The sequence below is a fragment of the Gopherus flavomarginatus genome, chromosome 8 (assembly GCF_025201925.1).
Source record: "Gopherus flavomarginatus isolate rGopFla2 chromosome 8, rGopFla2.mat.asm, whole genome shotgun sequence".
NCBI classification, from domain to species: domain Eukaryota; kingdom Metazoa; phylum Chordata; order Testudines; family Testudinidae; genus Gopherus; species Gopherus flavomarginatus.
Window position 1 is genome coordinate 103,424,017 of NC_066624.1, and position 25,028 is coordinate 103,449,044.

The window sequence follows — 25,028 nt, forward strand, 5'->3', positions numbered from 1 at the left end:
TTAACTTAGGTTTTAGTATTGTTGATTTAATGTTGTGGTTTTTAGATATGTCATAAGTTAACGAGAGCAATTTTAAGTGCTTGAAGTTTGTTCCTTTGTGTAGAAACTCTGGTCTGTCCTCATCAAACCACCATATTTTGGCCGAGTCTCAGTTGTAACAAGAGTGTGTCCCATCATTTTGCTCAGAAGGTCTCGAGCTTTTGGCTGAGTTAAGCTTATACTTTATCACCATATTATTTTGTTTTTTACAGTTATGGTCATCCTACCAACTGTAACTCTTTCCCTGACCCCCAGGAGCCTGGTCATCCTGTGACCCCTCATGCTTATGTAAAATATAGACAATCTGGCCTTTTGGTGGAAAAGATTTTTGATAAGGACTTCAGTGCTGAGATAATACAGTGATGGCATTCGAGAAATGCCGAAAAAGACTTTTTTGAAGGCCCCAGCCTGTGGCTGTGGATCTGTTAAATTCACATGTGGTTTATTTGTGGAATCAAAGAATTGTGGACTGTATTGCTTGTTTTTTCTACAAACATGTCGAATACTTAAGGTTTTTCCTGCCATCCTGGATATAAGCTACCTTTTTTTTTTTTCACCTCTTAAGTGGTACATAGAAACTACAATGTGGTTTTGCTCTGAGTGATTTTGTAACAAAGGCACTTTATTACTCAGCAGCTGACAACTTGTCTCACTTGAAATGCTACTGCAACACAGCTGCAGTGGTAACAGGTTCTCCCATTGGCATAGGTAATCCACCTCCCTGAGAGGTGGTAGGTAGGTCAGTGCAAAAATTCTTATGTCAGCATAGCACTGTCTACACTGGGGATTAGGTCAGTTTAACTATGTTGCTTAGGGGTATGGGTTTTTCACGCCCTCCCTACCCCTCACAGTGCCATAGCTGGGTTGACCTAACTCTTTAGTACAGGCCAGACTTGAGTGTATTCAGAGTACACATTGCTCACTACTCATGGGGAAAATAAGTACTACTACTAATTATTGTGCTTCTGATCTTATATCCTTGAAATCAGTGGGAGCATTGTTATTTTCTTCCTCGAATGCCAGATCTGTCCGCATGTAAGCAATACAGAGCCAACCCAGTTGGCAGAGTGAGCTGGCTTCTGTTTTTCTTGCACATCATCAACGGAATTGTAATTAAGTGGCAGCTCTGTATTATGCCCTCAGTGACGCCTGTGCAACCCCACTGAACGCACTGGCAGTACACAGTGGTCTTTAAAGACACAATTTGAAGACAATAGGGTTGCATGGGGGTAATTTGGGTTATGATTGCTTATCAGAATCCTTGTTGCTAGTTGAGGAAGTGTGAGAAGGAGAACTTAGTTTGTTTCTCAGATTCCAGATTGAATTTGCAAAGCTTCTAGGAGTGGGTGGGGAATCTTTTTATTAGTAAATTGAACAAATTTGAACAGGAAATGATTGAGAGAGAACAAACAAGGAACTTCACAATGCTATTTCCAGTTACGTTGTACAGTAGAATTGTGCTTTGTGTTCTTCCTTTTTAAGAAACTGCTAGAAATTGACTATCTTAACTTGTGTTTAATGAAGGTTTTTGCCTGGGAACTTTTTAGTTTTTTTTTTTTTTTCTCTCCGAAGTAGAAGGAATGCTTACACACAAGTTGGTATGGCATTTGCAAGCTACAAAGAGATTCCAGAACTTGGAAGTGTAGCTGGTTGAAAAAGTGAAAAAATATTTAGCAAAAAACAGGCCGTGTTTTTTTGGTTGAAATCTGAAATACAGTATCAACAGTTTTTGTTGTTGAAACTTTGGAATTTTCCACCAGTACTATAACTGTTTGAAAAATATGATAAATTTTATGCAGGCGAGAAATTTGAGGGGGAATTTTTTTTTCAATTGTAAAGAAATTTTTCAAATTTTTTTAATGAAACCCACTTTACTTGCAAGCCATGCTGGTCCATGGAGCTTACGGATTGCTCAGTCCTGAATCCTACACATACATACAATTCTTCATCCTTCCCTGGACCATTTGCATCAGGTCAAGTTAAGGCCTCTGCAGAGCTCTTTCTGTGTGCAAAAGCTACTTCTAATAACTAAATAATTAAGGTCCTACTTTAATTGCGGGATGATTGTCTAAAAATTGCAGCTGAGTTGCGGACAAGCCATGGACAATCATGTAAAAGTAATAATGGATCTCATTATTTGTGATAATATGGTTCTTATTGCTTTCCTGCAATTTCCACGGGGCTGGGAGCCGGGTCTCCTGCTGTGAAAATTGCGGTGGAAGCCTAATATTGCAGGATCTGCAATATTACGAATTAAGTAGGGCTTTATAAATATTTAATTACTTGACAGGGTTCAGAAACTTTCCATTTCTCTTGGCCAATACATTTAGTAGTTCTGATAAACCAAAAAATAATGTTCAGAAAATGTTCAAGAAATAAGATTGACCTACTTTTTAACTTTCATCCATCAAATACAATGTCTTATGTAATTTCACACTTACCAGATAATTTCCACCCTACTCTTGAGATTATACCTGTAAAATTTCAGGCAGATGGGTTTAAGTTGGGCTGGAATGTGGGAGTGAAAATCAAATTTTTAAAATTCGTAAGTGAGATTAACGCTAATTTTTTTAAGCTGTTTTGGTAACTCTGAAGATTCCATGTGTTCACAAAACTCTCTCAATATTCTCTTACCACTGCACTTCAACCTGCCCTTGGAGGGACTGTTCATAGGGATGAAAGAATAATTGATGCTTTTAGCCCATTCAGCACTTGGCTTCCCTGCTGAGATTTTCAACAGTCTTTCATTTGTATTGGTGGCTTTTATGGTGGGATATCTGTCTGTTAGAAACTGAATGAAGACAACCAACTGGTTTTACATAACTTACTGAACAGCTGCTAGATGATTGATACTTTCTGTCATGACCAGCTTGTGCTGCATGTCATCAGGGTTTCGCATCCCAATACCAAGCCCCAGAACCATCCAGGCCTCTTGTTCAGTTTCTAAAAATGAAAAACTTTATTTTTCTCTATATTGATAAATATGTTTTTCTCCAACAGCCCTGGTACAGATGTCACTACAGAGCTAGACACCTGGATTGACAAATTTTGTTTAGATGCTGATGTCTTTGTCTTGGTTGCTAATTCAGAATCAACTCTTATGAATACGGTAGGACATTCTCTTATTAATTAAAATGGTTAGGTCTTCACTTAAATGCACAAGGATCCAGTAAGATGACTTCCCAAGGTCTGTTGGTATGTGGGAGCTTCTGCTTTCCTCCTAGAATTTATACAGTGAATTTTCCATGATTATTGGGGTCTAAGGGCACAGTGTGGTATAATGGTTAAAGCATCAGCATCCTGTTCTCAGCTTTATTGCTGATTTGCTCTGACTCTAGGCAAAGTCATTTGCGCTTTCTGCCTCCATTTCCCCCATCTATAAAATGGCAGTAGTACTTTTCCAACTTTATAGGAGACTCAAGATTCTCTGATGAAAAAGACTAACAGTAAGAGTGTTATCATCAAGGAAACAGACTGCACTAAAGTATTTTATACACAGAATTGAAAGAAGATATAAAAGATTATGGCATTTAAGGACAGAAGGGACAACCAGATCACGTAGTGTGATCTTCTGTATGTCACAGGCCACCAACACCATGCAGCACCCATACACTAAACCTAACCGAAAGAGGTGTAGAGTAAATCTGCATCTCTGTTCAATTCTTCTGTATGTTCCCAGCGCTGAAGAGAGTAAATTTCTCTGTTAAGAATACATGTCATCAGTTTATCTAATCTGTCTTTCTGAAGGACAGTGCTAGGAAGGTAAGATTTCTCTTCCCTTTACTACTACCCTAGCAGCTATTAATGAAATAAAGAAATGAATTCAAAAAGAAAATCTTCCCCAGCATTCCAGTAGGTTGGAATAGCTGAATGGGAATATGAAGAGAGCAAAAGCTGATCTTAAAACACTGCATACTATTTTCTGAGTTCCAACCATGGAGACTCCTTTACAAATGAGTTTTTCTGACAAAAGAGGTATCTTCTGACATCATCTAAAGCAGAGAGAGAGGATTTGGTAGAATTGTGGCTTCACTATCCCATCCTCATGCAGGACATGTTGGCTTTTTATGTGGAGGGAGACTAGAAATCATTAACCTGAATGTTCTGTTGGTTTAAAAAAGTTGTTGGATTTTTGTCAAGAATCCATTGCCACTTAGAAATATGGAAACAATGAGGACCTATGTGCCTGGGAATGGTAATGAAGTAACAAAAGCCAAAGTTGATTTGGTGTTCCCATTAATTCAGGAAAATAGCTTATTTTTTAATGGTCGGACTTGGATTGTAACCATGCCGGAACCATGTGTGGGCTGTAAATCTGCAGGAAAATTCTTGTTAATTTTGTGTTTTGATTTTTAGCATCCTGGGCTAATAAGCAGTTTTGTGCTTAATTAATATGATTTTGCTGAATGATTTTTTTTCAGTCAGGCACAGAAGAAAAATATTAAGCCTAAAATTGGGTCATTGTCCTACAACTTGTCAGAGTGTAAAAGTCATGTAATCTTTTGCGTTACCATACACATAATTCCTTGTTTATTAATGAGCGCAGCACATAGATAATTGGGTCTAAAGATAATTAGCAGCGGAATCTTATTTCAGTTGGAAGAGGCAATTTAAAAAATATATATATTTAGTAGTGATCTAGCGATTTTTATCCCAAACAAAGTCTTCACAAAATCTTGGTTTATGTTCCATCTTCTTTAGGAATAAAATCTCCTATCCTGTTTACATTTTTGTTAGTGTGGCAGGTGCAATGAAATGAAAGGACTTTGTTGAATTTTAATTGTTCTAATGCGATCAAATATCTTGCCTCGGCAAATGCTGACTTTTTTTGCCCCTCACTTGCACACCCTCCTGTTCAAGTAGAGAATGCAGTTACATGATATTCCTGTCCTTGTGTGTGCATTATCTTCACTTTATACAATTATAGTACTTGGGGGAATAGTTTTGTTTAGTGGCCTGCTGCAAAACCAGTGGAGGGACCACAGAACATTAAGGGAGGAGTATAAAAATATTGCTTGAGAATGCAGGGGTGTAATCAGGAAGGCCAAAGCACAATTGGAGTTTCAGCTAGAAAGGGATGTGCAGGGTAACAAGAAGGGTTTCTACAGGTATGTTAGCAACAAGAAGAAAGTCAGGGAAAGTGTGGGACCCTTACTGAATGGGGGAGGCAACGTAGTGATATGATGTGGAAAAAGCTGAAGTACTCAATGCTTTTTTTTGCCTCAGTCTTCGCAGACAAGGCCAGCTCCCAGATTGCTGCACTGGGCAGCACAGTATGGGGGCAGGTGAGCAGCCCGCAGTGGTGAAAGAACAAGTTAAGGACTGTTTAGAAAAGCTGGACATGCCCAGGTCAATGGAGCCGGATCTAATGCATCCTAGGATGCTGAGGGAGTTAGCCGATGTGATTGCAGAGCCATTGGCCTTTATCTTTGAAAGCTCATGGCGATCAAGGAAGGTCTCGGACGACTGGAAAAAGACAAATATATAGTGCCCATCTTTAAAAAAGTGAAGGAGAATCTGGGGAACTACAAACTGGTCAGCCTCACCTCAGTCCCTGGAAAAATCCATTTTAAAGCACTTGGAGGAGAGGAAGGTGATCAGGAACAATCAACATGGATTCACCAAGGACGGGTCATGCCTGACCAACCTGATTGCTTTTTGTAATGAGATAGCTGACTCTGTGGATATGGGGAAAGCGGTGGATTTGATATAGCTTGACTTTAGCAAAGTTTTGGTACGGTCTCCCACAGTATTCTTGCCAGCAATTAAAGAAGTATGGATTGGATGAATGGACTGTAAGGTGGATAGAAAGCTGGCTAGATCATTGGGCTCAATGGGTAGTGATCAACGGAACGATGTCTGGTTAGCAGCCAGTATCAAGCGAGTGTTCCAGGGGGTCAGTCCTGGGGCCGGTCTTGTACAACATCTTCATTAATGATCTCGATGATGGGTTGGATTGCACCCTCAGCAAGTTTGCCGATGACACTAAGCTGTGGGGAGAGGTAGATATGCTGGAGGCTAGGGATAGGATCTGGAGTGACGTAGACAAATTAGAGGTTTGGGCCAAAAGAAATCTTGTGAGGTTCAACAAGGACAAGTGCAGAGTCCTGCACTTAGGACAGAAGAATCCCGTGCACTGCTACAGGCTGGGGACCAAGTGGCTTTGCGGCAGTTCTGCAGAAAAGGACCTGGGGATTACAGTGGACGAAAATCTGGATATGAGTTGACAGTGTACCATTTTTTGCCAAGAATGCTAACGGCATATTGGGCTGCATTAGTAGGAGCATTGCCAGCAGATGGAAGGAAGTGATTATTCCCCTCTATTCAGCATTGGTGAGGCCACATATGGAGTATTGTGTCCAGTTTTGCGCCCCCCCCCCCCACTACAGAAAGGATTTGGACAAATTAGAGTCCAGCGGAGGGCAACGAAAATGGTTAGGGGGTTGGGGCACATGACTTATGTGGAGAGGCTGAGGGAACTGGGCTTATTTAGTCTTGAGAAGAGAAGGATGAGGGGGCATTTGATAGCAACCTTCAACTACCTGAAGGGGGTTCCAAAGAGGATGGAGCTCAGCTGTTCTTAATGGTGGCAGATGACAGAACAAGGAGCAATGGTCTCAAGTTACAGTGGGGGAGGTCTACGTTGAATATTAGGAAAAACTATTTAACTAGGAGGGTGGCGAAGCACTGGAATGGGTTACCTAGGGACGTGGTGGAATCTCCATCCTTATTGGTTTTTAAGGCCTCGCTTGACAAAGCCCTAGCTGGGATGATTTATTTGGTGTTGATCCTGCTTTGGACTAGATGACCTCCTGAGGTCTCTTCCAACCCTAATCTTCTATGATTCTATGAAATAAGAGGCCACTGGATTCTGTTGGAAGGAGTTCTTATTGTTGTAATAGTGCCTTATTTGCAGATTTACAATTTCTTATTGGAACATAGCAATTTAAGTATTTCAAGTGTTTTGTCTAAGGTCTGGTCTACACTGGGGCTAGGTTGGCATAGCTACGGTGCTTACGAGCTGTGTAAGCCTAACACCCAGTGTAGATGCAGTGAGGTTGACAGAGAAAAGCTTCTGTCAAACAAGCTACCATCACTCAAGGTGGTGGAGTTCATATAGAGATGGAGAATCCTTTCCATTGCAGTAGGAAGCATTTACGCTATGGCATGACATAGTCACATAATTGCTGAGCCATATATTTGCTGCTTTAGCACCCATAGTGTAGACACGGCTTAATAATGTAGACAGTGTTCTGTTTAAGTCCAGAGAAGCTGAAAATGGCCAGGTGATCTTTCACTCTTCAGCTGTGCTAACTGATGATGGTCACTGGGTTCTGATTAATTCATTATGACTGTTGAAAAGTAGCAGGGGCTTGCAAGATAACTCGAAGATGTTTTCAGGCACATGCACATGTTCAGTTTCCCATGGAAAATTCAACAGCTATTCAAGAGTTTCAGGTTAAGTTTTCAGTGCTTCGTTTTGCCCCCTGAACAGAATGTTGCTTATTTGTATTGCACTGGAGAATATAGTTTGATATGAACAGTAGTTCTGGATGTAGCATTGGAATTTTGCTGGATGGGCAAGAGTAAAAGGACAGTTCAAATAAGGGAGACATGACCTTTTTAAATTATGAAGTAGTTTTACCTTATGTCTGTTTTTCAGAGAAGAATTAGGGCTGCTTTTTATAGCTTGTGAAACTCTTGGATTAGATTTTATTGTTGGTAACATCTTAATGTAATTCATGATCTTTGGACTAATATACAGTGCTACATTTTAAAGAAGTAGAAAGCACGAAAGTATTTTTTTAGACCAAAAAAGTAATAAATTGATCATCAAGAATCATAGTATATCAAGGTTGGAAGGGCCCTCAGGAGATCATCTAGTCCCAACCCCCTGCTCAAAGCAGGACCAATCCCCATACAGACTTTTGCCCCAGATCCCTAAATGGCTCCCTGAAGGATTGAACTCACAACCCTGGGTTTAGCAGGCTAATGCTCTAACCACTGAGCTGTGCTTGCCATCCCTCCCCCATCATCTTTTTTTTTTTTCCCTTCCTTTCCTCAATTCTTAGGAAAAGCACTTTTTTCACAAAGTAAATGAACGACTTTCCAAGCCGAACATCTTCATCCTGAATAATCGCTGGGATGCGTCTGCATCAGAGCCTGAATATATGGAAGATGTGAGTTACTTTTTCATCCTTTGGTAGTAACAAATGTTGGATAACTATAGCAGAAACAATGGCTTGTTTAAACTATAGGAGAAAATATTGCCAAACATGTAAATATATCTAGATACTATGGGAATTGGCATATTATATAATATATAAAACAAATCGAGGGATGGAGTGTGCTCAGTGTTGTTTAAAAAAAAAAAAAAAATGGAGAGAGGATTTGTGATCAGAATGCAAAAGTGTTTTGCCAACTTCTTCAAATGTAATTACCAAACTAAAACCTTCATTTAATGATGGCTTTTTAAAATGACTTTCAAGATTTTTTTTTTTTTTTTTTAAATCCTCATTTCCAAGTGTAACTTGCATGCACTATATCATACTCTGTGTTTGGGTAATATTGTTATTGTTACTCAAACACAGAGTATGCTATAGTGCATGCAAGTTACACATGGAATTGTTATTTCAGTACCTCTGAGTGCATCAGCTTTTGGTTGAGTACTCAAAAAATTCTTTTTGGCAAGTGGGGAAATCCAAAATGGCTAATTAGGAGCAGCTGCTGCCTCTTTAGATCTAGAGGGCATCTTATTACATGAGGGTTTTTCAGGGTTTCTGGGATCAGTGGGATTATATGTTGCTCTAAGATTTTGATTTTTTTTCTCAGAAATGTTTATTTTCTGTTTGACTGGCTTTTTGCCTCTGCTTTTCTGCCTCCTCTAACAGGTGCGCAGGCAGCACATGGAGCGCTGTCTGACCTTCCTAGTCGATGAGCTCAAAGTTGTTGATCTCTCAGAAGCACAGAACCGCATCTTTTTTGTTTCAGCCAAGGAAGTTCTTAGTGCTAGAAAGCAGAAGGCCCAAGGGATGCCAGAGAGTGGTATGTATTGAACCCTACTTCCCCTTCATGTGTATATAAAATGTCTGAGTTTACTTTAGGAGTTAAAATACAGTAACTTACTGTGAGATTTTATGATCTACTTTAAATCTATATTATGCTTTGCAGGTGGTGCACTAGCTGAAGGATTTCAGACAAGATTTCAGGAATTCCAGAGTTTTGAGCAAATATTTGAGGTAGATGTCATGGGCTTTTTAACACCGTATGTTTTCAGAACGTTGTGGTGCCAAGGTGACTTTTTTCCCTTCTTGGCATCATTTCATTGCATATTGTAAATACATGCACACAGTGCCAGTCTTGAGCTAATTTAGGGTCCCAGTCATCCTTGCTCACATTGAATAGTGTACTTGCTTGAATAGGTATTACTCTGTGTGGAAGGGTGGCAGAATCAGGCTTTTTGTTTTTATATAAGAACTTAACACCAGTACAACCTATAATATATAAAGAAACCAATAGGTGTTTCTCCTCAGTTACTGTACCAAAATCTTATATGATGTGGAAACATGCAAACAGTATAGTTAAGCTTTCAATATTTTAGAGCCAATATGCCCTGCTTTCTATATTTTGTCCTCCCAACCTTGACATTCCAGACTTACTCTCTTGTGACGGCAGACCTTTTTTCATTTAAAGTAGGGGGGAAAAAGGAAGTTATTCTGAAGCTGGTGACTTCTAATTAGTTTTGAGCCCTTGATTGTACATTTTTTAGCAGTAGCAGTATTGTTGTGTACTGGCTGCTCCCAGAGAAATACACCTTATCCGTTCAGCTCTATCCATTCTCGAGGTTGACGCTCTCTTCAGAAGCAGGATTCTGAACTAGAGAACCATTGGCTGGTTCCAATATGACGATATCTAGCTATTCAACTGAACTTGGACAATTCTTACGTTAAAATGCCATTCCTAGAGATTTCAATCTGTTGGCTCACCAGGATCACTCCTTATTTTAAATGGCTCATGTTAGCACCTCATTGTGTTCAGGTAGCATCATAAGCTTAGAATGATATGGATGTAATTAGATTCAGTAAATACTATGAATCTACCTATGCACTCCACAACATAGCTTGTGCTCTCTATATATGAGTAAAGTTTTCAGAAGTGTCTAGGTCCTATTGGCTCATAATGGGACTTAGGCCCCTAAACAATTGAAGAGCTTTTGAAAATTTTAATATATAACGCACACTATGTTAAAAGAACGTTAAGGTTGCAAAGGTCGGCAGAAGTTAGGAAATGCTAGAATTAAAGGATGCACATCAGTAAGCGTGCATGGTCTACTGAGGACCATTAAGCCAGCCAGAGTGACCAGGGATGGTGGCGTTGCACCAGGCATCATGTAGTGAAGTTCCCAGGTCTGTCTCAATCCTGCAAATCTCTAGGGCAACTGAATGGACGGTGTCAGATCAGGGTGTAAACCCCTTTTCCCGTCAATAGAGAGTTTGATAGCATGGTATGCTTGAGTGTTTTTATCCATTCTGATGACATGGACAAAGAGTATGCAACACTGTTTTTTAATATAAGCCAATGAAGGAAGGCCAGATCACTGTGAGATTGACAGCCCAAATTCAAACCACTTTATGCTCAGGATTTGGTGCTGATAGCTCAGATGGAATCCCCCTAACCACTCCTAGTCTGCCCTTAAAGAGGGTCCAGATTTCTGACCCATAGAGTAATACAGATACTACATAGGTTTGATAGAGTCTGAACTTTGTTTTGGCACAGACATTTTTGCGTCCATAAGCAAAACATGAACTTCATGGTAGAGGTGGCAAGACTTCTTTGTCAAAGAATGTCCAGTTTAAACTTTTTGCAGCCTATGTAGATGTGCTTCATGATACTGAACTGCACCTGCACCATGGATTTTGGTGGCCCAGCTCCAAGGTTCTTCTGCTTGGAGACATTTAACCCTCATTGCAGGTGGCATCTCAGAGACCCTGAAGGGCAGGACTAAAAATTCTCTGACATGTATGTAAGTAAGGCAGTGTCTTCAACATTTTCTTGGTCAGTGAACACTTTTTGACCAACCTTGATTCTGAATTGTGGAGCAGCAAATCCTAATATCCAGTGGATAAGCTCAACAGAATAGTGCTGGGGAGAGAGTATATCTGTGCTGTACACCTAAGGTTGTATAGAAACATGATAAAAGCAGTTTATCAATGCACACACTATCAGTGTGAGGATCGCATACCAGATTTAGCAGAACAAAATTATAGGTAGGGCCCTACCGATTTCACGGCCATGAAAATGTGTCACGGATCATGAAATAAGCCCTCCTCTTTAAAATCTGATTCCCACCCGCCCACCTCTGCTTCTGGGAGCTCCTAGCTGCTAGTACTGGCCGGGCTGGGGTGGGACAGGATTTGTTCTTCCCCTGCATGTCCACTCTTGGGGGGGAGATCAGACCTACCTCCAGGAACGGGCTGTGTCTGCAGGAAGCTCCGTGGCTGCCACCTTCAGAGCTCAGCTCTGAAGGCAGCACAGAAGTGAAGGTGGCAATCCCGCAAACCAACCCCCGCCCCAACAGGTTTGCGACCCACCCACAGTTAGAATACCCTGAAATTTCAGTTGTAAACATCTGAAAATGTGAAATTGACTAATTTTCAAATTTCATTGCTGTGAAATTGACCAGAATGGACTGTGAATTTTGTAGGACTCTAATCGTAGGACTGGGAGGGACCACAAGAGCTCATCTAGTCCAGTCCCCTACGTTCATGACAGGACCCAATATCTAGACCATTCCTGACAGGTGTTGGTCTAACCTGCTTTTAAAAATCTCCAACGGAGATTCCACAGCCTCTCTAGGCAATTTATTCCAGTGCTTAACCACCCTGACAATTAGGAAGTTTTTCCTAATGTCCAACTTAAACTGCCCTTGCTGCAATTTAAGCCCATTGCTTATTTCCTATCCTCCTCAGAAGTTAAGGAGAACAATTTTTCTGCCGCCTCCTTGTAACAACCTCTTATGTTCTTGAAAACTCTTATGTCCCCTCTCAGTCTTCTCTTCTCCAGACTAAACAATCCCAGTTTTTTCAGTCTTTCCTCATAGGTCATGTTTTCTAGACCTTTAATCATTTTTGTTGCTGTTCTCTGGATTTTCTCCAGTTTCTCCACATTTTTCCTGAAATATGGTGCCCAGAACTGAACACAGTACTCCAATTGAGGCCTAATCAGTGCAAAGTAGAGCAGAAGAATTACTTCTTGTCTTGCTTACAACACTCCTGCTAATATGTCCCAGAATGTTTGCTTTTTCTGCAGCAGTGTTACACTATTGACTCATATTTAGTTTTGATCCGCTCTGACCCATAGATCATTTTCTGCAGTACTCCTTCCTAGGCAGTCATTTCCCATTTTGTATGTGTGCAGCTGGTTGTTCCTTCCTAAGTGGAGTACTTTGCATTTGTTCTTATTGAATTTCATCCTATTTACTTCAGACCATTACTCCAGTTTGTCCAGATCATTTTGAATTTAATCCTGTCCTCTGAAGCACTTGCAATCCCTCCCAGCTTGGTATCGTCCACAAACATCTGAAATGCCAATTCTTTTCAATGTGAGTCAAAGTGCTGACCAATTCAAAAGCTGCTTTGATATCAATTATATGCCACATGAAACAGGTGGTTAAATTTTCAGTGCAGCTCAGCCAGAGGGTAAGGACTCTATCTGTTGTTGACTGCCCAACAGTGAAACCTGATTGCTGTGGATTATGATGTCTGTTAAGGAGCAGCTGCATCCTACTAAACAGAACAAGTGAAAACCTTTCCAGGGACTGAAAGCAATGAGATTGGCCTATTTGCCACGCTCTGTGAGATCTTTTGCCCTTGCACAGGGACAATATGATGCTCTCTTTCCATTCTGTTGGTACTTTGCCTGATGCACATGCTTTTAATAACAATTTATGTAGGTTGATGCTCACTGGTTCCAAGGCACCTTTGAGCAGCCCAGGTGGAATGCCATCAGGTCCAGCAGCTTATCCATTTTGTAATTTTGGGATGGCCTTTCTTTCTTCCTGATTAACAGAAAATGAGAGTTTATCCCCAGGTTTGCAGCTATGTGGTTTACCAGGTTGTGTAGCTGTGGACAGTCTTTAGCAGATCCAAGGTTCAAAATATGGCTTAGAAGGAGAGGCATCTGACTTTGTGATGGGGATTTTAGAAGCCTGTTTATGGCTGCCAGCCAAGTGTGTGATGGCTCTGTAAGCAGGATGCAGGTGTTGTACTTTAAGCCATCATCTGATTTGTCAGCCAGGGAGCTGTAGCTGTCACAGTCATGTTTTTCAATGGCGCAGAAAATGTCTTTCAGTCATTTACATTCTTGGACATTTCCCTACTTGCCTCTTCTTCTTCCTTTTTTGATAATATATCAAAGGCCTCTTCAGAAATACAAGGTTTCTTGTGAACCGTCTGAAGCTGATTGTGTCTGTGAAGGCATCTGATCTAGCGTTACATATGCTTCTCCAGGTGATCTCCACATCTTCTGAGAAGGTACCGAGGTTACATATGTGATCAATGACAGCCTGTGTTTATTTCACAGCCTCAACAGGATCTTCAGATAGACACTAGACTTTGTACTGTTGGTGGACATCTGGCTTGCAAGGAGTTGGAAAATGCAGTGAGCGCAGTGACAACTAGTCTATGGTCTGAGGTTTATGGTGTTCTAGCACCACCGAAGTCTCAGTGAAATTTCATTGTGGAGCGATTTCTGATGAGAATGTGGTCAGTTTCTCTCCACTAAGAGTCCATAACAGATAAGCTCTCAGTGGCATAAAATGCCAAAGAGCTGGGTGATGATATCATTTGAGAAACCCAAACTGAAGGATCCTCTTGCAGTTTCATACCAGTTTGATCGCACCCAATCACAGCATCAAAATTTCTAAGTGCTAGTAGTGTGTCACGTGGCAGAGTTGACTGGATTTTTGCTGCCAGCTGTTGATAGAATGCGTTATTTTTCATAGGTAATGCATCTTCTGTTGGTGTGTAGGGCACAACAACCGATAAGTGCCCATAATGTTGTCGGAGCCAAGCATGGAGATACGATGTGCCATGTGGTTAAAATCTGTGCTAGAAGTTGTCTAATAACAAGTGCCACACCTTGAGTTCAGTGTGGACTACCAGAGAGGAGGCAGGTTGTTCCTTCCACAGTACCTTGATGACTTTATGACAGGTGATGCTTTTGATGCTGGTGATTACAATCTTGTAGCAGATGAGTTCTTTGACAAGAGCTGTCTTGTATCCATGCCATTCAATGTTAACACGTTCCATGTGTCTCTAAGGTCTAATTTGGATTTCCAGGAAGTTGGGGAACTGGCATTTCTTAACTTAGTAACCTTAATGTTCTTTTAACATAGTTCTGTGTTTTTGTGTGCGTGTGCATGCAATTTTTTTGCTTTTGGAAAAACACGTGTTGGAAAAAATAAATTCCATCGTGTGGAATCATACTGATGCCCCCATATTGAAGCAGGAGTGGAACCTTTACACCCACTGCAAAACCTGTGCTATGTGAGCTAAGGGAGTGAGTAACTCATAGCAGTAGTAGGTTGTCGTCCTCTCTGTGGACCAGCATCTAGATGGGAATGTGACAGTTTCCCTGTGTGTTTCATAGATATTTGTTGAAGAATAATGAAACTTGAGAATCTTATATTCCATTCCAGGCTTTGGAGGGTTGTATACTCTAGTGGGCACAGACTCTTCTCTATGTTCCCTTAAACTTGATCCCTTCTACCCTGTCCCTGTTCTCTCTCTTCCCCATCCCTGATTCCTTGTTTCAGTCCTATTCTCCTCAGCTAGTCACTCCCAGTCTCCACACCTCAGTCTTTTCATCCAATCTCCTTGTCCAGTCAGTCCGAGTCTCCTCTTCTGGACTCTCAATCCCAGTCTCCCCCATTAACTCCCAGGCATTCCTTCTCCCTCCCTCCCCCCATTCCCGTGGCTCGTCATCTGATTTGCATCTCTTCCCCTGGTCTCCAGTCACTCACCCACATACCCTGTCCCCGACTGACTACCAGGTTCTTTATCCTAGTTTCTTTACCCAGCCAGTTCAGTTCTCCCATCTCCCAGGCTCTTTGTCTCACTCTACTCCCTGCCTCCTAGATCAAGCTTTATCTGTTCTGCATTCAGATCAGGCAGCTTTCTTCTCCACACTGCCTTGGCTCAGCAGGAGAGGCACTGAGAGCACATGCAAGACAGTTACCCTGCTTTCAGGGCTGATGCCTAGCCCCAGCGCACAAGAACCCAGAGAAGCAATTGCAGGGAAAGCGGTTCCATGCAGTCAAAATCTGTGGGGAATTCAGCTGTGAAGCTCTAGCTAGTGTTTAATGAGCATGTGCGAACTGCAGGTGTTTTTTCAAAGGGTTATCACTTGCTGGATTTTCACAAGGATGCTGAAAGGCATGTCTCAGACACAAAGTTCACCCCACTGACAAATTTCTAGTACCTACTCCAAAGCATGGGGATGCTAGAACATCTAAAAAAAGGTTAGTATTATTTGTTTAGCGTGGGCAGAACAATATATTTTCCTCAGACCTTATTCTTGGAAACAAGTGAACTGTTTTGTCTGAATTTTTCCCAGAAAATTCAGCCTGAGGCAGACATAGAGCATGAGAAAATTCAACCCGAACAATTAGTTTTATATAGTTATACGTAGTTGAAAACATAGCCCAACAATCTCATTATAAGACAATTTTAATAATAGGTGGCATTTGTTGCCTGATCTATTCACTGTGTATTGATTGTTTAAGAATTCCCAGTTTAGCAAATTAACACTCTGAAGTTTGACCGGGTTCCAGTTCCAAGACAAGGCTTACAGTTGTTAGAATTATGGTTAAATTGGAAACACCAATGTGCATGTTTGCAACAGTCACAGTTAAGAAAAAAGTTCTGAACTTTCAGTAGTTTTATTAACAAGGTTAGCAAACACAAATATTGTGATCCAAACAAGAATGTAACAGTAATGCAATATTAACTTTACATCTCGTGTCATTTCATATGCATACTCACACAGTCCTTGGAAAGACCTAAGATAAGGGAGACAGGTGGTGATTGATGAGGATCCCATTCGATCTCGGGCATGCCAAATGATTCCAGTGGTCAAGGTCTCAATGGTCTAGGCTATCGTTAGCTCTGCTGTGGCTACCATGAATATTTATAAATGTTTGGCCTCCTTTGCCTGTAACGAACTTCCTCACCCTAATAATATTGGTGAGTCCTTATTCTATAGGTTATTGTACTAATTATCTATCTCAAATATATTAGCATATATGCGTAAGCCCCTATGTTTTCAATTTAAACTGATTTTTACTGAAAAAATCCTGGATTTTACAAAAAGTATTCTTTTTTTACCCTACTTTTGTATCATTCAAATATATAAAAATAGCTTGTTTTATTAGGAAAATCATAATACATTGCATGAGATATATGTATTACGATAATACATTAGTCTGTGTATATGCAAAGCTGCCTCTTGAAGTAAGACCGTGTATTAGTCTAAAAGATGCACACAATAAACAAACAGGCACGCACGCAAGCTCTGAAGTTCGTGCACATTTGAACGTGCTGATGAATTTCATGCCCACCACGTACACATTTCAAGTTGTTAACAAATAATGGTTTAAAGATCTGATATGCTAAAATGGGAAGAAAACAAAAATCTGTATCAGAATACATTTCAGAACACAAGGAAGTATTTGAAAGTTGGGAAAAAAACCAAAAACAGGAGAAAAGGTTGAAGTTGAGGGTATGCACTGCAACTTCTAATGGTGTGGCCCAGTTATTAAATGTAAATATTTAGAGGCTAATAGTTCTAAATCTATTAGAATCAAACTGTTGATTCAAATGAAACATTTTATTTGGGGATTAGAGATACGTTATTTTCTTAAACTCAGAGATGTCATGTTTTGAGTTCTGTTTTAGTTCTGCAGCAAACCACATTGAATTTCATTCATCAAAGGATTAATTTACTGAATACTTCTTCCCCGTCCTTCTGTCCACCAAAATAAACTTCAGTATTTACCCAGAAAAATTAATCGTTTTTTCACCAATTTTTCACCTGTTTTGGTTGTTGTTGTATTAAACGCTGATAAGTTCCTGGGAAAAATTAAATAAAATAAAAACCGAAAATTAAATAAAATAAAAACCGAAAATGTCAATTAGTTACCAGAGCAATCCTGTGGTTAAGCATCAGTGTTCCTGTCCTAAAATACCCAAAAGGGGCATCCACTGATGTCTTGCAGTTATCTGTCAGCATTTTATGCAGAATTTCAGCAGAATTGTTTATTGCAAAAATTATATTTTATACCATCTTATGATTTAGGGACACTGATCAACTTCCCAATGCTAAATAAGCCTATCTTATGCTAAATACTTAAGCTAATGTCTTACAGGCTTGGGCCTGTAGGATTCTTGAACTGCTGTCTCATACTTACATTTTATCCTTATACTTCAAAACTGCCTTTATACCTCTAATTTAACCTAGAGGTTATACACTACCCACCTCACTTGTAATATGTGCACCCCTAAAATATATACACATACCATGACAAGAGAAAAGCTAGCTGATGTGGTCTTTAATCCATTGAGCCTTCAGTGGGCTAACCGTGGGGGTTAGGGGGGGGGGGGTTTCAGTCTCATGGAATGTGGAAGAGAGTTTAATTGTATCCTCTGAGATTTTTATAATAGATTACTTTGAAATTATATTTTTGATATGATAGAGCATCAGCACTTAGTGTGCTATGTCAAAAAGATACCCTCATTCTTGGGTCACTGTTTGCAACGCTGCTTCATGAAGTAGGTGAGGAGGGGAGAGTTTATAACTCAATCACTGTCACATCCTTAATTAATACTCTGTTGCAAAGTGCCCCTCTGATGTTATGCACAGTAAATGTATTGAGCTGTGCACTTACAGGCAAATTAACCAGCTGTAGTTGAAGTACAGTTTGAGGTAACTGTTCCGAGTTACATTACGGAAGCACAGCAGCTTTTATCTTCCTTTTGATAAATGCATTGTTTATAAACTTACTTATTCTTCTCTTTCTCGCTCGTCTTTCCAGACATATAACTAATGTTTGTGTTTTTCCTAGTGCTTTAACTGGAATTTCTGATTGTGTAGTGAACGACTATAAGCCCTTTATCTACTACCTACTAATATTAGAAAGATTCTCATCTTTCCTACATGTCTAGTCTAGCTCTAACAATGTGCTGATAACTATGAACTTCTGGCTTTTCGTTGCTGATTTCTAGATCTGCTTCATCGAGGAACAAAGAAAACCTTTTACCCATTCTGTTTCTTTTTGTTTAGTGTTTTGTTTACATCTTGTCACAACCTATTATTGAGGGGTATGTGAGAGCAAAATTTTCAAAGGCACAAATGGCAATTAGGCGCCCAACTACTATTGAAAGTCAATGGGAGTTAGGCACTTAACTGCCAGTTGTATCTTTTAAAAATCTCCTTTATAATTAGCTATATCCAATAAGAGGAAACTAGATGCTTTAATTCTTAGTTGTATTTCTAAATGTATGATACTGATAGTGTTTGCTCAGTCTGTAAATTAAACATTAGCACAGTGTGAAACCAGTTAAGTAGATGGTCTACACTGTATGAAATGGCTTAATTTCAAAGTCTTACATGTGGCCATAAATTCAGTTTGCCAAAACTGGTCATCTGTATCTTCTTTCAGTTTGAGTTTCAGTATTGTCTATTTAATACAGCCAAATGTAAAGTCAAACCTCTAGGAACGAGTTCGTAGGCCTTGTGTACCGAATGGGGGACTATATCTTGGGAAGCAGTGAATCTGAAAAGAACTGGGAGGTCATGATGGATAATGAGTTGAACATGAGCTCCCAGATGTGAGGTCTCATCTGAAGTATTGCATCCAGTTTTGGGCCCCCGACAAATTGGAGAGAGGCTAGCGGTGGGCAGTGAAAATGATTAGGGGGTTGGGGCACATGACTTATGAGGAGGGGCTAAGGGAACAGGTCTTGTTTAATCTTGAGAAGAGAAGGATGAGGGAGCATTTGATAGCCTTCAACTATCTGAAAAGGAGGTTTGAAAGAGGAGCAAGCTAAGTTCTCAGTGGTGGCAGATGACAGAACAAGGAACAGTGGTCTCAAGTTGCAGTGGTGGAGGTCTAGGTTAGATATTAGGAAAAACTATTCAACTAGGAGAGTGGTGAGGCACTGGAATGGGTTACCTAGGGAGGTGGTGGAATCTCCGTCCTTATTGGTTTTTAAGGTCTCACTTGACAAAACCCTGGCTGCAATAATTCAGTTGGTGTTGGTCCTGCTATGAGCAGGGGGTTGGACTAGATGACCTCCTGAGGTCTCTTCCAACCCTAATCTTCTATGATTCTAATGTGATGCTGTGGCCAAAAGCATTGGTGTGATCCTTGGATATATAAACAGGGTAAAATAATGAGTTAAAAGCAGGGAAATTATGTTAAGTCTGTGTTTGGCACTGGTGTGACCACTACTGGAATACTGTTTCCAGTTCTGGTGTCCACAATTCAAGGAGAATGTTGCTAAATTGGAGAGGGTTCAGAGGAGAGACCACAAGAGTGATAAAAGATTGGAAAACATGCCTTCTCGTGAGTACCTTCAGTCTATCAACCTCTTTAGTTTAACAAAGAGATGGCTATGGAGTGACTTGTCCGCAGTTTAAAAGAAACTGCATGAGGAACAAATATTTGATAATGAATTCCTCAGTCTAACTGACAAAGGTAGAACTAGATGAAATGGCTGGAAGTTGAAGCTAGATGAATTCAGACTGGAAACCAAGGCATATTTTTTTAACTGTGATGGTCGTTAACCATTGGAACACTTACCCAGGGTTGTGGTAGATTCTCCATTTTTAAAACAAGATTCAGTTTTTTTTCTAGAAGATGCAGTCTAGTTCAAACAAGAATTTAATTCCAGGAAATTCAGTGACCAGGAGCAGAGCAGGAGATTAGATTACATAATCACAGTGGTCCTTCTGGCCTTATACTCTGTTATTTCTAACCATTCAGTACCACTAGATTTAACACATGAATATTCATCGAGGGGAAAATATTTTAAAGAATGCTTGCCAGTGTTGCGCCTTCCAAGTTAATACTTGTTTTGGAATGCCCTATGTGGTTGGCCAAATAGCATATTTGGCTGGTAGGCTTGCCAGTATCAACCTAAGTTTGCAATTGTGCAAAATCTTGTTGGGGTAAATACAGTTAAACCCTGAAACTTTCAGAAAAGTTAATGTGACAATTAAAACCACCACAAAGTAGTTAATGCTGTAAGAATCAGCGCTGAACATTGAGCACTACCTGTTGTTAGTGTGGAAAATTTTTGAGATGCTTAATACCATTGAGGAAGGAACAGGTTTATCTTCATACTTGTACATCAGATTTTCCTTTTATGATGTTTCTTTTGTGCTATTAATTTACAAGAATAATTCACATTACTGTGCACACTGTGGACTGAAGTTACAGTCTTGCTGCTATGGAGCCATTTGAATTTTCAGTTCTGTGTCTTTGATTTCTGTACATTTTCTCCTTTCTTTATTTTTCTTTGGGTTTAAGTGTGATAATAGCAGCAAGTGCTTTCTGACATTGAAATTCCTGAGAGCGTTGTAATGGAATTACAGTAATGTGTTGTGGCTTGGGCCCCTCGCAGGAGTGTATCTCGCAGTCAGCCGTGAAAACCAAGTTTGAACAGCACACTATCAGAGCTAAACAGATAATAGATACTGTGAAAAACATTATGGACGCCATAAATGTGGCAGCAGCAGAAAAAAGGTAGGAGTCTTCTGTTTTTGATATATCCAGATCATAGAGAGAGAACAATTTACATTGCATTAATTTCCCTGTACTAGTCTAGACTTTAAAGTTCACTTATCCCTACTGGCAAGAATTGGATAGGGAATTTCTCTCACTGTTCAGTTTTAATACTGCTCACTCGCACCATTTCCTCATATTTACTTGTTCTGGGTGAGGAGAAGCAAAAGAGCTTTGAGGTGTGTCCAAGGATCACTGCTTTCATGTTGCTTTCTTCATTGTTAACAGATTACGAAGGTGGCAAGTTGATCCTATGAGCTTGTTTTCTGAGACTTCATTTTAGAACTGCAAGGAGTCTTTCTTGTTGTAACCACCATTTTAGAAGCAATAATGAAGCCCGTTTCATCTATAACATACTGTAAAGGGAAGAGGGTGAATGAGCAAGGGAGAGTGAGGGAAAGTGACAGCCAGGTGGTTAAAATATCACTTTGGATGGAGGGAGTTCATGTGAGCAATCTGGTCTGTGTCACCTTTGCCCCTAGTAATATTTCCTTCCTCTTTTTGCTTGTCTAATACTTTTACAATTGTATTGATTTTTTGCTTCTGAGACTGTCACATACCCTTCACACTTTGAGTAAAGAAATTTCTCCTAACTGCCCTCGATGCCTGGTCTTTTCTTACCTACAGTTAATGTGCTGTTGTATATTAACCTCTCCATTTTGCCTCCTTTCTACCTGTACTCCTCAATAATGTACCCTCCAGTGAACTACACAATCCCCCCCCTAAATGTCATACTGAATACTTCCTGAATGCACCAGCTTCTGTGAGTTGTGCATTTACATCCCTAATCTGATGCATTTTGTCAGATCTTAGATTAATGCTAAGAATGGCACTCTTGAAGTCCTTCTCTTGAATCTGTTGCTTTGTTCTCTAACTCTGCTCCTCCCCTCCCTGGATCATTTGAATCAGTATGTGGCATGGCCACTGACTGTTCAACTTGTATAACTTCAGCCTTTAAACCATCCTCATTTGAGCTATGGATCCAGCACTTCTTGAGAGAGTAATATGTGGCGCGGTTTGGGCGTTTTTATTTTTCCTGGTCTTCAGGATGAGAAATACAGTTTCATTGTTAAGCAGCAATCAAATGGTGCCAGTGAGCAGTAACAGGGCAGTCTGGTCAGAGGAATTGTCTCCACTAATTTGTAGAGATAAGTTAAGACTGAGAGAGCCAGTGTCACAAACAAGATTCTTTCCCTACCGCCCTTTCTCTTTCTTATACATACCACAATTGGTACCCGAATTCCAAATGTTCTCTTTGTAACAGAGATCATGTATGAAAAGCTAACTGTAATCAGTTACATTAAGAAATAGCTGTAAACTTAATGTGTATTATACTTGCATCCTGACAAGTAGGACATTTGCTTGTGTCAGTTGATAGCTTTGTCAGCCCAATATGAGTTCCAATTTTCTTGACTGCTTAATAAACCCTCCTGTATTAATTATTCATCCATGCTGGATTTATTACATTTCTTTGTACTCTTATGTTTCTGGGAGAACAGCTAGTTATGGTGATTTCTTTTCTGCTACTTTAGAGTTCATTCAATGGAAGAGCGAGAGGACCAGAAGGATAGGTTGGAATTTGTTCGAAACCAACTGAACATTTTAACAGAGGATATTAAGAAAAAAATCAAACAGGTTACTGAGGAAGTAGAGAACAAGGTAGGTTTCATACAAAGAGCAAATGTCTTAGATATAAACAAGGAAGGGAATATTTTCCATCTTTAAATTCAGTTTGGTGGCTCACGCTAGTTTTCTTTGAGTAGTGTCCTTATGGGTGCTCCAGTTCAGATATGCATGTATCCCATGTGCCTTCAATTGGAGACTTTTTCTAGCAGTGCCCATGTACCCCCCCCCCCCCAAGGCTATATAGGGCTGAACAGGTGAACTGCCTTCCGTTCCTTCTCATGATCTTGGACAATTTCCTTAAGCGCTCTGTGCCTCAGTTTCCCCATCTGTAAAATGAGGACAATAATCCTTGTCTACCTCCTAGCAGTGTTTTGGGGTATCTCAGTTGGTAGAGCATCAGACTTTTAATCTGAGGGTCCAGGGTTCAAGTCACTGGTCAGGCAGAAGGACAGTTCCCCCTGTGATATCCCCCAAGAACTTCAGAAGGCATCTCTTGAGGACTCTCCTTGACTTCAGTTTTGGGGAGAGGGGAAAGCTCAGTGACTTGAGCATTGTCTTGCTAAACCCAGGGTTGTGAGTTCAATTCTTGAGGGGGCCATTTAGGGAACTGGGGTAAAAATCTGTCTGGGGATTGGTCCTGCTTTGAGCAGGGGGTTGGACTAGATGACCTCCTGAGGTCCCTTCCAACCCTGATAATCTGTGATTCTGTGAATTGCCTTGGCCTGCGGGAGCAGCTTAGCATGTTCACCTCGAGTGTGCCTCATTCAATTAGAATTGTTTTCTTAAGTACTAGTTTAGCTTAATATAGTTGTTAGTTTAGTTTTACTAGTGAGAGGAGTGCCTTTTTTCCTCTCTCCTCTCTTTGGGGAGACTTGCCTTCCTTGAGAGGGTATGCCAAGTTCTCTGGGTTTCAACATTGCCTTACCTGCTGGGAGGCCATCCCAGTTAGCAGTGGCCATTTCAAGTGTTTTTGCTGGCTAGGAGATTCCCACATCCCACAGAAATGTAACTTCTGTTCAGCCCTTAGATCCAGGGCAAGGAAGAATTAGGAGATCAAGCTCTCTTTGCCCTGCTTCAGAGCCAGATTGGGAGAATCCCTTGTATCTCAGTCTCTGGGCAGATCTAGTGTCCCTTCGACCTCAGTTCAGTACCCCACAGAAAGGTGAATGGTTCCAGAGACCTCCAGACGTCCCAGGAAGTTTGTGGTGTCCCACTAGGTCAACGGTCTCAGAATCATGGATCTCTGTGCCTGGTACTGTAAAGACTACAGTTTCCTTTGGCACTAATGGGGCTGTGAAGACTCGAAGCTCTCCTATGAGCACATGCTGCTTTGAGCGAGCTTCTTTACCATGCAGGCATGACAGAGATGGCAAGGAGAGGTTTTTCTCCAGACCGGTACCATCAGAAACAACATCACCACTAGTACCCCCCCTAGACAGGTCCCCCAGTACCGTATAAATCAAAACATCCACCTCCGTCACCCTTGTCATCAGAGCAATTGAAATCTTTGGTTCTATCTATTTCTAGAGACCATCATGTTGGTTCTGACACTCCATTCACTACTTCAGGAGCTTAGGTACTTGAAATACTTATCTGTGGCTGAAGAACCAGAATCTCTGCTGATCATGGGCATCAAGTGCCTCTTGGTACCAAAACTCACTCAGTCACTGGATTCTCATCTATCACTGGTACAAACTAACTCACCAGCATTTTCAGCTGTTCAGCATAGGGCTCTCCTAACCCATCCTTATAGGAACCTTTTCTATGTTAGTTGCAGAGACAAGGAGGAACCCCAGGGAAGACATCACAAGTGGTGGGAACAACCTTAATTGCCACTACCCCTCTGGTATGGGTACCCCCAGTGATCATACTGAGATCCCTGGACTGTTGACTGACAGCAGTTTTCTAAGGCTTGAAGCCTAGCTTGCAGGGACAATAGGGAGAGACAGTTTCTACCACCTCAAATCACTCCCCAGCAGGAGGAACATTTGAGGAACAGGAAACTAGGGCAGATGAGGATGCTACTCCTCAAACTACCATCTCCTCATCATCACTAGACAAAGTGGTAATGTCTCCTCCATGGTCTGTAGTAGATTTTAAGCAGTTGCACGACCTTATTAAAACGTGGCGATTCCTTCAGACTCCATTCAGATACCACTTGAAGAGGTCAGGGAATCACAACACAAGTTATTGGCCTTTCTCCAGTCAGCAGGACCAACCAGGGTCACCCTCCTGATCAATGAGACTCTTCTGTGTCTGGAATGGTGATTGAAGCGTGAAGGGATATACAAATGTTTAGCATATCTGGCACGTAAATACCTTGCAACACCAGTTGCAACAGTGCCATGCGAATGCCTTTTCTCACTTTCAGGTGACATTGTAAATAAGATGCAAGCAGCATTATCTCCCATAAATATAAACAAACTTGTTTGTTTTAGTGATTGGCTGAACAAGAAGTAGGACTGAGTGGACTTGTAGGCTCTAAAGTTTTACATTGTTTTGTTTTTGAGTGCAGTTC

General features: G+C 40.7%; 1 protein-coding gene across 5 annotated transcripts in view; it reads left to right on the top strand.

The window, feature by feature from the left end:
- Positions 1-25,028, top strand: part of MFN1 (mitofusin 1) — a 55,839-nt gene that overhangs the window by 10,058 nt on the left and 20,753 nt on the right. For 4 of the 5 annotated variants that reach the window (XR_007776026.1, XM_050965911.1, XM_050965914.1 and 1 more), the window contains exons 6-11: positions 3,040-3,148; positions 8,112-8,219; positions 8,931-9,084; positions 9,211-9,278; positions 20,724-20,845; positions 22,417-22,543. Coding sequence is in view for 4 of the 5 variants with exons in the window: in XM_050965911.1 (XP_050821868.1) it covers positions 3,040-3,148; positions 8,112-8,219; positions 8,931-9,084; positions 9,211-9,278; positions 20,724-20,845; positions 22,417-22,543 (688 nt within the window). In the remaining variant the exon portion in view is untranslated. The remainder of the gene's footprint in view (positions 1-3,039; positions 3,149-8,111; positions 8,220-8,930; positions 9,085-9,210; positions 9,279-20,723; positions 20,846-22,416; positions 22,544-25,028) is intronic. The other variant, XM_050965913.1, reaches the window with a different exon arrangement.